This window comes from Vicia villosa, linkage group LG1, assembly GCF_029867415.1.
Source record: "Vicia villosa cultivar HV-30 ecotype Madison, WI linkage group LG1, Vvil1.0, whole genome shotgun sequence".
NCBI classification, from domain to species: domain Eukaryota; kingdom Viridiplantae; phylum Streptophyta; class Magnoliopsida; order Fabales; family Fabaceae; genus Vicia; species Vicia villosa.
In genome coordinates this window covers 7,836,928-7,850,654 of record NC_081180.1, presented here as the reverse complement: position 1 = coordinate 7,850,654, position 13,727 = coordinate 7,836,928, and the positions used below count along the sequence as shown (strand labels likewise).

Genomic DNA, 13,727 nt, shown 5'->3' with positions numbered 1-13,727 from the left:
ATAAGTTGGTGTATGTGATGGTTCTCTCAATTTTCCTTCTAATATTAGGTAAAAGATTACCATCAACCAAATTTTGTAATATCTTCCTATTGGTTTCTCACCTTTCCATCATGTAGGTTCTTATCTCTTCCAACATAGTTACCAAAGGCTTATCCCTCTACTCCCAAATAACACTGCTAAAAGCTTCTGTCATGTTGTTGAGAACACTGTCACACTTGTTATGTGTTTAAAAATATTTCCACTCCAAAATATTGTTGATGTCTTCATCATGTGTTTAAATGCTTATTCATTGACCCTTCTCATTCCTTTCATTTCTCTTTCTCATGCTTGTGAATAGGTTAATTTTACAGCTTTCCATATAAATTTCTTTAACATCTTTCCAGGATACCTCTTCCTAAGGTTGTTATACATGTGCCACACATAAAATATTTGCTCAACAATAGGCAAAATCTCATCCATTGCAGGTAATAGACTTTATCATACCACATACAAAAACACAAAAATAATGAGTATAGCATAACACAAATGTAACATAACACAAAAACAATCATAACATAACAATAATTAGTATGCCTTTTATTGATCTGAAATGAATGTGTATGATAGACACTCACTTCTACCTCCAATATCATCAATCAAGAGCTCCAAAAACCATGTTCAACTATCTTTATTTCCACCCTCAACAACTGCAAAATTTATTAAAAGCATTTGATCATTAGAATCTCTTCCTATTGCTGCCAAAATTTGTTCTCCACAAAGAGTCTTTAAAAAGCAACCATCAAAACTGATGACATTTCTACATGACTTAAAGCTCTCCTTACATATTGCATGACATGTTTACAACCTTCTAAAATGGGATCTTTATCATCAATAGCCTCTTGAACAAGATCAACATTTACTTTTCCAGTTGACCCTGGGTTTGTTTTTAATATTTCATGACAATAGTCATAAATTCTAGTACAATCCCTTAGGAAAGAACCATCAACCTTGTCTCTAGCTGAAAATCTAACTTTGATTTCCTTAGTCTTGTTGATCCTTACATTATACTTTCTTTGTGCCTTTTCCTTTACATCCTTAATCTTCATCCTAGGATTTTTTTAAGGAGTTTTGAATCCTCTTGTTCAACCATTTTGTAGTCATATACTCTCGGATACAACAATATTTATCATGTACCTTCCTTAATTGACAATATTCCTCATTTGACAACTTAGCACAATATGCTTCCCACTCACAATCGTCTTTATATCTAGCTATTGCCCTTATTTTGTCATTTTTAAGGAACTTAAGGTTTCTACCATATTGGATAACATATGATGTTGTTGCTTCCTCAAAATCACCTTTGGTACTAAAATACATTTCTACCTCTTATTTGTAATTTGACATGTCCTTTTAAAACTTGAACATTGAGTACTTCTTATTTGTAACTCCACAACTATCATCACTCTCAAATCCCTTTCCAGCTCTTTACACTCATTGTCATTCCCTTTAAAATCTTTCTTGTCTTCTTTCCACTTTTCTTTCTGTTTTTAGCTTGCTCCCTTTTCATCATATTCATTGGCCATTAGATTATCAATTTATCTTCTTCAAAATTAGCATACTCATGAAAGTCATCCTCAAAAGCTACGAAAGCACTATCATAACTAAAGTTGTCATCTTCACTATTATCAAAACTTACATCATCATGCACCTCACCACCCACACTTACATCATCATAAACCTTATCATCCATATGCACATCGTCATGATTTTTCACAGCCACATTAATATTACTAGCCATTTGAGCATACTCATGAAAGTCATCCTCAAAAGCTACTAAAGCACTATCATAACTAAAGTTGTCATCTTCACTATTATCAAAACTTACATCATCATGCACCTCACCACCCACACTTACATCATCATAAACCTTATCATCCATATGCACATCATCATGATTTTTCACACCCACATTAATATTACTAGCCATTTGAACATCATTAGCTTCCTTCCTTCAACTCAGTTCCCCTGAACTCAGCTTCCTTCATCTCAAAGTCCCCACTAATTACTTCTTCAAACATTTCATCAAGCAATTCTTACTCCTCGTTTACAATGTCATCATTATCTACTTTTATATCATCAATAAGACTCATAATAATCAGGTCGAGACAAAGTGTGTTGGATATAGATATCAACACTTAGATGCACTCGATAAAGATCAGCAATTTCTAAAACACATTTGTCATCAACCAAAGCATTCATCCAAACGTAGAATCCTTGTAATATATTGTCTCAAGAGATCAAATTGGACTCTAAAGTAAAGTTAAGGGACTAAAAAGGATATTTTGTCATGTTTAAATTTGAAGGAAAAATCATGCTTACTATACACTCTTCTTATAAATTGTATCAAATACAATTACACCATCAACACATTCACTATCAATTTGAATTACTCAATTTGACCCCAAAAAATGTTCTAAACATCATCTGTCTGTTGAGGTAAATTTTAAAAAGAACGTTCAGTCATTAGGAGTTTTTTTTGCAAATAGCTCAAAACAGAAAAAATAATCATGTCTATTATTTTTGTTATTCCTTAATTATTCGAATAGTTATATATGTTTTGTTTGCAAAATATCAAACTTATATGACCGTCTCTCTTAACGAGCATAAAATTTAAAAATATAACAAATTCTAACAACATGTGTATACAAACCATCAAGAAAGACTATATTAGACTCGTTCAGTCAAAGGTATTTAAAAATAAGTTGAACACTATGTTATAGAGTTAAATCATGACAAAAGAAGACTCGAATAGATCAAGTTTTTAACTTTTCAGTCACGATTGAAAGTTACTTGAAACTCTGCATAACAATTTGTTCAAGTGATTCGCCTCAGATCTCTATATTAACCCCTTTCTTATCACTCCTATCGTCTTTACTACAAACTAACTGACAAACAACCGTCTATTTTCCGTAATCATGTTTTACATCTTTTTTTTATCGCAAACCCACGAAATATCGCCTACATTTATTAAAATCAGTTGTTTTTTTTTCAAAATCAAATCTCAATCCTCTAGTATCATCATCTCTCAAATCATTAATCTTTTTGTTAATATTCATGTCCTATTTTCCTTCTTCATTGCCGTCATTATTACCACAAGCCAATTCTTCACAATCCATATCTCCACCATTTTTAAACAACCATTTGAAATTACCTATAAATCACAAGCAAAATATATTCGACAAATATAGTAACAAGTCACAACATATTAATCAAGAATATTTAGATTAATACATACCAAAATGAATATCCAAACAACATTTACTAAAATAATTTAGCATAATTCAGTTACATACAATAAGAAATAGAGATTGGAAATCAAACTATTTTTCAAAATCAATTTGGTGTAATTAGCATAATTCAATGACATAATGCACAATACTTACTAAAATAATTCAACTTAATTCTTTGATTTACATCGAAAAATAGAATTTGAAAATCAAACTACTTTTCAAATTAGTTTGTTGTAGTTACTATATTAGTTTACTGTCTGCCGTATATTTTACAGTCGGACTTGGGAGTGCATGTTTCAATGTTATCTCCATTTGAGTGTGCAATGTTTCATTACCACTAAAAACTCACACAGTCGACTCATAATTCAAATACCGATGTTCGCGTTCAAACTTACAATTATTTATATGTAGACGATGTGATCATAACCACTAAACTCACACAGCTGTAAGAGTCAAGGTTCGAAAGCCTTGTATTGCCGTTCAACCTAACAAAGTTTTTGTCCTTCTTTGGTGTAGGGACTTGACCATATCTTGAGGCCAATTATGCAAGATTCTAAGTTTACTAAACCAAAGAGAACAGAAAAAGAGATGTCCAAATAAAACGAGTTGTAAATAATATTCACAATTTGTACAATACCATAAAAGAAAGAAATATGTACAACGAAAAGAGTGGAATTGAAAGAGAACTGTACAAATAGTTAACTAATTCAAAACTCATAATGAGCACTTAAACTTTGAATATTGTTTATATACAATTAAATTCTTCCATCATGTCTAATCTGCTACTACCATGATGAAGAAGCAGGATCAGGAAGTAGGAGAGGATGAACGAATAGCGGTATCGGGTAACATGGCTACCGTCACAACGAAATATTCACATCCAACAGGTAGACCATATGGGTTTGGAGTTGAACCTGAATTCAAGGTCAACCAGTCAGTAGTCCCTTTGTCAGAAGTTGTCGCCCTACCGTGCTCCGGCGATGCCTTCACAACTTGGTGTTCAATATGCACAATCTGTCCGACGATGTAGTTAGGTCTGCTTGGAAGATGGTCTGTAAATAGTGCCACGGATTCAGCAGATAAGTAGTAGTGGTTAGATTTGTTCTTCGTAATTGCCTCGTAATGTCCGGATTGAGTCAGCACAAAGGCGGCAATCTCGTGAACTTCTAGACAACCAAAAGAAATCTTCTCTTTATTTGCCTGTAATGTAACAAAATCATAAGCAGAGTTAACATCTCAGTCCAGAATATGTAATAGGTTACCGATTCACATCTTGTATCTGTAACGAAATTCATTCAAGCTATCAAGGGTCTGTTTGGATTAAAAACCTAATTAACCCCTTATCGCATAAACAATTTTCAAACAAGTTGTTTTCATAAGATGTAATTTGTTGTCATATGCTGTTTAGAAACAAGTCTATAAGCATCGCAAGGACAGAAAATTACCTGCTTCTCAATTTGATGCTTATTGTAGTAAGTTTTGACCTGCTCTCTTTTCTCCTCCAATTCTTTACGGAGCTGTTCGTTAGAAGCATCCATTCTGGTGAACTTATCATGCAATTCTTCACGATGCCTAGATAAGAAACCAACTTTATCGGCCAATACCCGAATACATTTCCGGAACTCGACAATATCTTCATCATCTCTGTCATTAGCAGAACTGAAAATAGAGAAATCTTGTCACAAATCGTAAATAAATGATATAACTGGAAAGAACATCAGCCTATACAATAGCCGAGAATCTATTTTTATTTAATAATAACAAACAACAAAGAGCTTTTTTAACTGAAAAATAAGGATATCCCGTCACAATCACAAATAATTGATATCTGTGGAAAGCATGTCTGTCAGTCAAATACAATAATAGCCTAGAATCTTCTTTATTCGATAACAAACAGCAAGGAATATTTTAGGCATCATTTAGACGATAAAACTCCTTCCTTGAAAGACAATAAAGGATACAAAAGGTGGCAAGAAAATTCAATTGCATGAATTCTCGGACTGATAAAGAAATTGCAAAATCAATGCACTTATAAGGATCATAATTCATGTGATAAGTTATTAGAATATTAAAAGAACTAGAATGAATATCTAAACTACTACAATGTGTGTGATTTACTCCAAGTTTATGAATAAGGAAATTACTTTCATCGCTACTAGACTACCAAACAGGACTTTTTCCCTTTCTAAGGAGGAAGGGATGCAATGCAACAGGAAGGGGGAGGATATAACTTTTTTTAAATAGATTCCATCGTGATATAGGTTAAGGTAAGTAAATTACTTGGCCAAAGATTGAGCTAAATTGCGGAGTGAATCTGCAAAATCAGCAACACCGGCAGGGGAATAAACACAGGCCTTGAGTCTTTCAAAAAAGCTGCGCATCTTAATAACAGATGCACGCAATAAGTCATATTGCGATGCCCTTCTGTCAGCAGAACTTTTTTGTGTTTGAGCTTCCTCTCTTGCCTCATGCAAACAATTCTCCAAGTGAGCACAATTCATCTATATGAAAAAGAGAAAAATACATTAAGGTATAAAAAGCAAGCACATAAATGAACAGTTTTTCACATGAATTGCCAGTAGAATGCTAGTTCGTGTAACAACAAAGAGAAAACCATTACAGAGATTAGAAAATGACATAAAACAGCAAACAGTGAGAAAATAATGAATCGTTTAGGGGAACTTTTTTTAGAAAATCAAATCACAACTCTAAAATGATATGTATCTTATTCATTTCCACGTGCTGTTACCTGAGATTCATCAAGTAACTTGCGATTTGCTTCCAACTCCCTTTTGAGCACAGCAACCTCCTCCATAAAGGCGGTGAGCTTTGTATCGGTTTCATTCAATTGCTTCGACTTATCTGCAAGTGCACCTTGTAGTTCCAACAACTTATCATCATTTACTTTGGTATCCAAGTCTGGACAAACTGTTGAGTCACAAGGTACAAGATCGTGCGAGACAGGCATGCTCTCAGCAGTCGAACTGTTTGTTAGCGACAAACCCAATTGTCCACCTATCTTATCTTTTTTATCTTTATCACCGCTTAGCACTTCTTCACGGTGAGGCTCCATCATAGATGAATCAAGGTGAGGATTCTGCATACCAGATGAATCCCACATCTTTTCATCCAACCCATCTAAAGATTTACCAGCACGGTCTGTGAAAAAACTAAGTTTTGCATCAAAGGAATTTGAGATACAAGAAACCTCATCCATGGGCTCACTAGTAGATGTGCAAGGCATGTTGGCTTCACCACTCACACATTCTGACTTGTAATTATCTGTCTTCCCAGTAAGAAGAGGAAAGTCGGCAGCATTGTTCACATTGGACATCTTCTGCCCCTGCACATACTGATCAGACAATCTCTGCTCCAATTCTTGAATACGTTTCTCATATGACTCGCATTGCATCTGCTTCATCTTAAGCATGGACTGAACTTGTCTGATATACTCATCTTTCAAGAGCAAGGCTTCCGAAGTCTTCTCGGTGGCATTCTGCAGTATATTTCCCACCCTTTCTTCATCCAATGACTCGTACTCGATTTGAGGGCATAGAGAGCACATTAAAGCTATTCTAGCAGCAAGGTCAGCTTTCAGTTTTGCATTCTCAACCTCCATTTTGCAGGTTCCAGCAATTTCTACCAAACCACTGTCATCAAGGAGGTCTTTCGAATCATATTTCTCAATTGCGTTAGATGATATATCTACAGCCTCAGCTAATTGAGAATTATCACTAATCGAACCATGTGTACTTTTAAAGCTACCATGCCTCTCCATCCTAAAAGTTACTCCGGCTATATACTCAGGAGCATAACGATCCACATCTGATATGTCAATATTAAGCAAACCATCATCAAACGGAGCTATGTTGACATCACATTGATTAGGAGAGTCAAACAACCCCATGCATGATAATACATCCCTAGGAATGCTTGAACCATGAGCTCTCATAAAGTCATCCCGTCTCGAGACCTCAAGCTCCCGTTTTGTAGCAAGTCTTTCAGCCAGTTGGCCAGCCATGCCCATGTAAAGCTTCATAGAAGCCTTTCGTCTCACTATTTCTGCGAGGCAAGCTCGGTATGAAGGACCAACACTATGGAACAGTTTTAAATCCCCAAACAAACCGTCCTGTCGAACCATTGCCTCTCTGAATACAGGGAACTGTAGCTTCTGATCTTTGATGAGGTAAGAAACATAAGCTACGCGTTGCATGTAATTGTGCACAAAAAGGTTCATTTCATTCTTCTTCTCCTTGCAAAAGTCAAGTAGCTTAGTAATAGCACGATCACAGGCCTGCATTTTAGGCAAGTGACTTTTGTCGTGAACATCATACATAGGACCCAAGGCAGAAACTGCATCGTGAGGACGAAGCGAGGAGGACAACTGGGGAGACAGACAATCATCCACAAGTTTCTTGACAGTGTTAACATCTTTGCTGCAGAAATCCCAACAGACAAATAAGTTATAAGCTGTGCTAATAATATTTTATTTAGTAACAATATCCAGAACACAAAGAATAGTTGAAATGTAGAATGGTGAATATAAACTGAATTATGCAATCAATACGAGTACAAAAAAGTGACATCAGGAATCAAATGTCGCTCAAAATTAATACAACAAGTGACATCGGGAATCAAATGTAGCTCCACATTATATTACTTCTCCTCCGGTGAACTAATAAACTGGGTCAGAAAAACTAGTCTCAACAGTAAAAGCTTCATAATTGTAATGCAGCGGATCAAGAACAGTGCACAAATGGTTCAAAGAAAAAATCGGATAGTTGCCACTAACACAACATATGAGAAGCTACACGAGATGCAACTTGAATATTAAATTCACAAAAGAAGTAACATGCTTCCTCAGCATTAGTGAACACATAAAGAAAACTGAAAATAAAAAAGAAAACTAACCTCAGAGATTGCATGATACTTTTCTGTTCATTTATAAATTTGTGATGCTCCTTAATTGCTTGTTCCAAATTCTTGGCGGCCAAGAAAGGCCCAGAGGTCAGCAAGTCTTCAGTCCGGTGCTTCACTTCCCCAAAAGTCTGCTTAAATTGTGAGATTTTATTCTCGAACTGCTTGTGGGAGCTGGTGCAATTCTCCACTGACTTTTTCAGGGTTTCTTCTTTCACAAAATCCAGCAAGCATTTGTAATTCGCAGTTTGCAAAGACGGGTGAAGTTTGATAGATCTTAGTTTCTCAACATTCCTTCCAAAATTACTCAAAAGATCAGAATGAATTCTGTGCTGTTGCATATAACGTTTCATGAAATCGCCATAGTTTTGGTTAATCACTCGATAATAATGTTCCAAATTACATCTTGCAACTTCCACAGCTCTTTCCTGAACCATCTGTTCCCTCAAAAGCCTCTCACAATGCTCATATTTCATCGAGGTGCCGCTATAAATCGCATGCCCCCTATGGTAATGGTGCCTGAACTGCCTCTCATAAGAAGGTAAAGCCTTCAAAGCAGGATCCAAAGCATCATCAAGAGGGTGCGGATCATGAGAAGACGAAGGCGACGGAGGCTCCAAATTCCCAGGAACATCAACTTGCTCCAACGGAGGAGGAGGCGAGTTGTTTAGAAGCCTAGCTTTATTGAAAATAAACACCTCCTTCTCATCAGACGGAAGCTTGTAAGCAGAAAGCGGCCTCTGCGGCTCAAGCTTCAAATCCATGCAAAGAACAAGCTGATCATTGAAACCAATCCCAGTAACCAACTCAATAGACCGCATAACACCCTCAACAAGCGCGTTCTCATCACAATCCAACTCAAACGAATGTCCATTCTCAGCTATATGAACCAATAGCTGCCTCCCATTGACCAAACTCCCAGCAATGCTGGAACTCATCTTATCAACACACCACCAAAGTCCTTATATCTCTCACCACAACAATACCTCAATCACAATCACAAACACAATTCCTCCAGAAAAAGAAACCAATCAATCAAACACCAAACAAAGGGCTTTCACAAATCAATCAATCAACCAAATGATCAGCTATAGGGTGAAACTGAAACACACACAATTTCACCACAAAGCCAATCTTTTTATCCAGCCAAACAAGGTTATACAATAATTTACCCTAAAAACAACAAAACATTAATCAATGAAGAAATCAACCAATTCTCAGATCAGAAGAGAGAGTCCAGCAAAACAGACAAAAGAAACAATCAACAACAAAAAGCTTTGATCAATCAATCAATATAATTGAACCAAAGCTCAGGTTTTGAACATACCCATAACAAAAATCCGTGTAAAAACACAAACTTTAACCTAGGATCCTTTCAAAAACCCTAGTTAAAACCAAACCAAGTCAATAAAAAGACCCAGCAACAAACACACCCAAAAATAGAGGAAAATAAAAAAGCCCAGAAAGGAATAAACCCAACCCAACGAAGATACAGCGAAATTGGGCGAGAATCTTGGGGAGGTTTTTTTATGGTTAGAGAAGATTACGTGTAGAGGATGATGAAATTCCAGAACATAGATATCGGGTAAGAAAACACAAGAACAGAAGAATAAGGTTGTCACGAAACAACAACGAAACGAAACGATGATCTTTTTTAGGATTCACTCTATACGCTACCCTACCCTACTCTTTTTTTTTTATAATTATTTTTTTTATTCTTTTTTTGTTTCCCGAAATTTGATTTTGCTTGTGTGTATTGAAAATTGGAGATAGAAGCTTCTTTGGGAAGCAAGTAACCCTCTGAGAGTAGAAGCAACCTTTCTTCTTCCTCTCTCTCTCCCCTCTCTTTCTCTCTCTTCTTTCTCTCTCCTCACTTTCTCTCTCTTGTTTCGCTCTCCTCACCGAACGTTTTGAATAGGAGAAACCTTACTCTAATTTATTTATCTATTATCTATTATATCTATTATATCTATTATATCTATTATATAATATAAAAACAAAAGTACCTGGAATTTACACTATAAGCCCTTTGATAAAACAACTTAAACTTTTCTTATTCCATGGGTAATAAAGACTTTTGACAAAATAACTCAATATTATTGATTTGGCATTTATTACGGGTGATGTGCCACAACCTTAATTTTTTTGGTTTTTAAATTATTTTAATTATACAAAATATCCCAATAAATCCTGATTAATGTTAACGCGCTAAACAATTTATCAACATTAATAATGGCTGCGGAATATGAGCAGCCAACCGAAAATTGGGAACTTCTCACACGTTTCACGATTTTCCACTCAAAGCATCCTTACCCAAGAGCAAAACCATTGATTTTCTGCAGAGGATATAAAGATAGTTCCATAATTTGTTGTTCATCCAAAAATCCTAGCTGTTTCAATAATTTCTCAGGTAATTTTCTTCCTTCAACCCTAAAACCCTGATTCAAACTCAATAACTAAATTATGGCACAAAATTGATGCAGTTTCACATATATTTTTCTTGATTCGTTGTTTGAATTTGTAAAAGAATGAAGGACATAGACGGGGGAGAAGAAGAAGACGATGAAGGGGAAGAGAAAGTGGAAGAGACTGGATATGAGGATTTCTGTTGTTTTATGTTGCAAAATTAATCTGTGTTATTTTAATGGAATTTCACAAATTTGGACGGGATTGATGCGAAAGAGAAGTATTATTGAAATTGTTAATGAAATCCCCAGTCTTGATATTTCTGTGTAGTGTTATATTCTTCTCTATCTTTATCTTTGTTGTTGGTTGTGTTTCAACCATTTTGACAATATCCTTTTTATTTTTATTCATGTTTTTTTTCTTTCTTTTGTATAACTTACCAATTGAATTGAATATAAATTGACATGCAAGTAGATATATATTGATACTGATAATGTTTAAACCAATCATTTAACAATTTTTCCAGCAAATAATATGTGATAGAGGAAATAGTTGAAGAAGCATTAGATTATGTTCTTCCAACCACAACTGAATTTACATTGCTGGATGTTATTTCTTAATAGATCTTCATAGTATTTTTCAACTCTCATTTTTAATAAGCCTTTTTAATTAGAGCCAAGGTTCTGCAATGGTAGCAGGTATACAAATGTCAAGATCACTGAGTGCAAAATGAGTTAAAACTTATAGTGGGTATGAAGAGGACAGTGGATGAATCAAATTTTAAAAAGTTTGTTCATGAATTTCATTTTATTCATTTTAATATTGAGAATTTAAGGTTAATCTTTGTGCATGTACCTTGAAAGATTTCTTTACATCTTCCTATCAAAAGGTTCGACTATAATTATCTTGGGTACATGCAATGTGACTCAAATTTTAAATATAATTAGATTCCTTTTTATCACTTTTTAAAATTATTAGTTTTAGTCACCAAATGTTATTCTGTGCCATTATTCTTTTGTTGTCAAACATTGCTGCTTAAATTTACATATGCAGATTTTTTTTTAAATATATGCAGATTTTTTTTTTAAATATTTATAAATATAGGTAACACCAATAACTTTTGTTGCAGATGTTTGATATTTTATTTAATCTTTGATATTTTATTTAATTATGTATATGATTAAAAAATATCTGTATTTTTTTAAAAGTTGACCGAAAAAATATTTATATTTGGATTAAATATAGTTGAAGGTTTGTTGAAGACAATTTCTTCATGACATCAAAACGAGTTAAAGACAACTTATGACACATAAATATTTTGTATTAATAAAATGTAGGAGTATCAAACATTAATATATAATATCAAACATTAATATATAATGTGTATTTAAATTAGTATGACACATAAATATTCTGTATTAATAAAATGTAGGAGTATCAAACATTAATATATAATATCAAACATTAATATATAATGTGTATTTAAATGAGTACTCATAATAATTTATATAAGCAAATTATTTAATTTTGTTATAATATTAAATGTTTATAATTAGATCTTCGCTTGATTGATGTTTATATTGGCACATCTATACAATACTTATTTTAAATCTCAATTTTTACTGTTCAATGCAATTAATTTGAAAGGTTATACGGGAGATGAAAAGTGGAAACCCAATTTTTTTTAGCTTTCCATTCAAATTTTTAATTTTCTTAAATCTCAAAGGTAGTTAAATAATAATTACAATAATAATGCTCAAGCTATCATTTAACGTAGACTTTAAGAAATTTTATTATCAAATGAAATTATTATTACTAAATTGAAAATTAAATAATTCCTCATAATTATTCTCGCCATTTTTTATTATATGTCGCTTTACCTTTTTAACTTTTTCTAATTTTGTTAATATATTATAGGATGTTCCAGTACTTTTTTGAAGTTACATTTAAAATCTCTTTTTCCTAAATAAATCATTATAATTTGATAATAAAATACTTAAAATGCACTTATTTCATCCATAAAAAAATGTACGTGTCTTTCCACTGATCCCACTAATAAAATAAATTCTTATTATAAAATGAAAAAAAATAAAATTAACTTTTATTATTTTCTCTCGAAACTATACCATTTTTTTATCCTCATTCTTTATTTTTCTCCCTGAAACTCTAAACCACTTTAAAAAAATTGTTAATTTTTTTATACTAAATTAATCGTAATTTGAAAATAAAAATATACTATGTTTTTTAATTTACCACCATTAATAAAAAACTTCTTATTTTAAAATTTAAAAAAATTAAATTCACATTATTATTTTCTTTCTCTTAAATAAAGTCATTATACTATTAGCAAAATTAGGATATGCATTATACGTTACAAATTTATATATTTTGTTTTATGAAAATGGTATTCAAAATTTTAATTTAATGTTCAAACATATAATTTTTTAAATATAATATAATTTTTAGTATTCAAAATTTATGTGGTTGTTGTTATTAAATTTATTTTTCTTTTTAAAATTTTAGTAATATATTAACTATAAATAAAACTATTATGAAAAATTATTTTGTAATTATTTAGATCCTTAGTTGAGATAAAATTTATTTTGAAATTATTTATACTTTTATAAAAAGGTTAATAAAACAAAGCAAAACTAATTGAGATTTTTTAATTTTTTTAAACTTATGAAATAACTAAAAAAATTTCAGAATTTTTTCTAATTAACTTCTTAATTGTAATCATGTTAAAAATATGTTAATGGGTAGTCATGAAAATTTAATGATAAATGGTAATCATAAAAAATAATGATAAAAGATAAAAATTTATTAATATAGTCAATTTTATAAATTGAATAAACTACCTTTATTTTTATAAACGGGAATAAGTTACAAAGCATTTTAAATTTGAGATTTTATATTTATTATACTATCAAGGAGACTACTTAATGTGATTATTTTAAATATATGAGAATAAATATATATTATTTACCATATATAGGTTTTAAATTTCTATTTTTTTATAATTGTACATAGATCTAATTACTCTATTAACGTATTTTTATTTTTATTATTTGTTTAATTTTTAAATATTTTAAGTATACATTAAACGTAGAAACTTTTAATAATAGACGGGAGATG

The 13,727-nt window shown here is 32.4% G+C and overlaps 1 protein-coding gene across 1 annotated transcript; it reads right to left on the bottom strand.

Moving 5' to 3' along the window:
* Nucleotides 1–3,858: 3,858 nt before the first annotated feature.
* On the bottom strand, nt 3,859–10,108 carry LOC131627750 (autophagy-related protein 11). Its single transcript, XM_058898607.1, has 6 exons — nt 9,514–10,108; nt 8,181–9,359; nt 6,019–7,705; nt 5,550–5,770; nt 4,715–4,928; nt 3,859–4,469 (listed from the first exon to the last, which is right to left on the bottom strand). The coding sequence occupies exons 2-6, from the start codon at nt 9,122–9,124 to the stop codon at nt 4,077–4,079; spliced, it is 3,459 nt and encodes a 1,152-aa protein (XP_058754590.1). The 5' UTR covers nt 9,125–9,359; nt 9,514–10,108; the 3' UTR covers nt 3,859–4,076.
* Nucleotides 10,109–13,727: the final 3,619 nt, after the last annotated feature.

Coding starts and splice junctions, on each gene's coding strand:
- LOC131627750 (XM_058898607.1), bottom strand. CDS start 9,124: ATGAGTTCCAGCATTGCTGGGAGTTTGGTCAATGGGAGGCAGCTATTG. Junction 4,929..5,549: donor TTAGCTCAATCTTTGGCCAA/GTAATTTACTTA, acceptor CTCTATTTTCAG/TTCTGCTAATGACAGAGATG. Junction 4,470..4,714: donor AGCATCAAATTGAGAAGCAG/GTAATTTTCTGT, acceptor GTTACATTACAG/GCAAATAAAGAGAAGATTTC.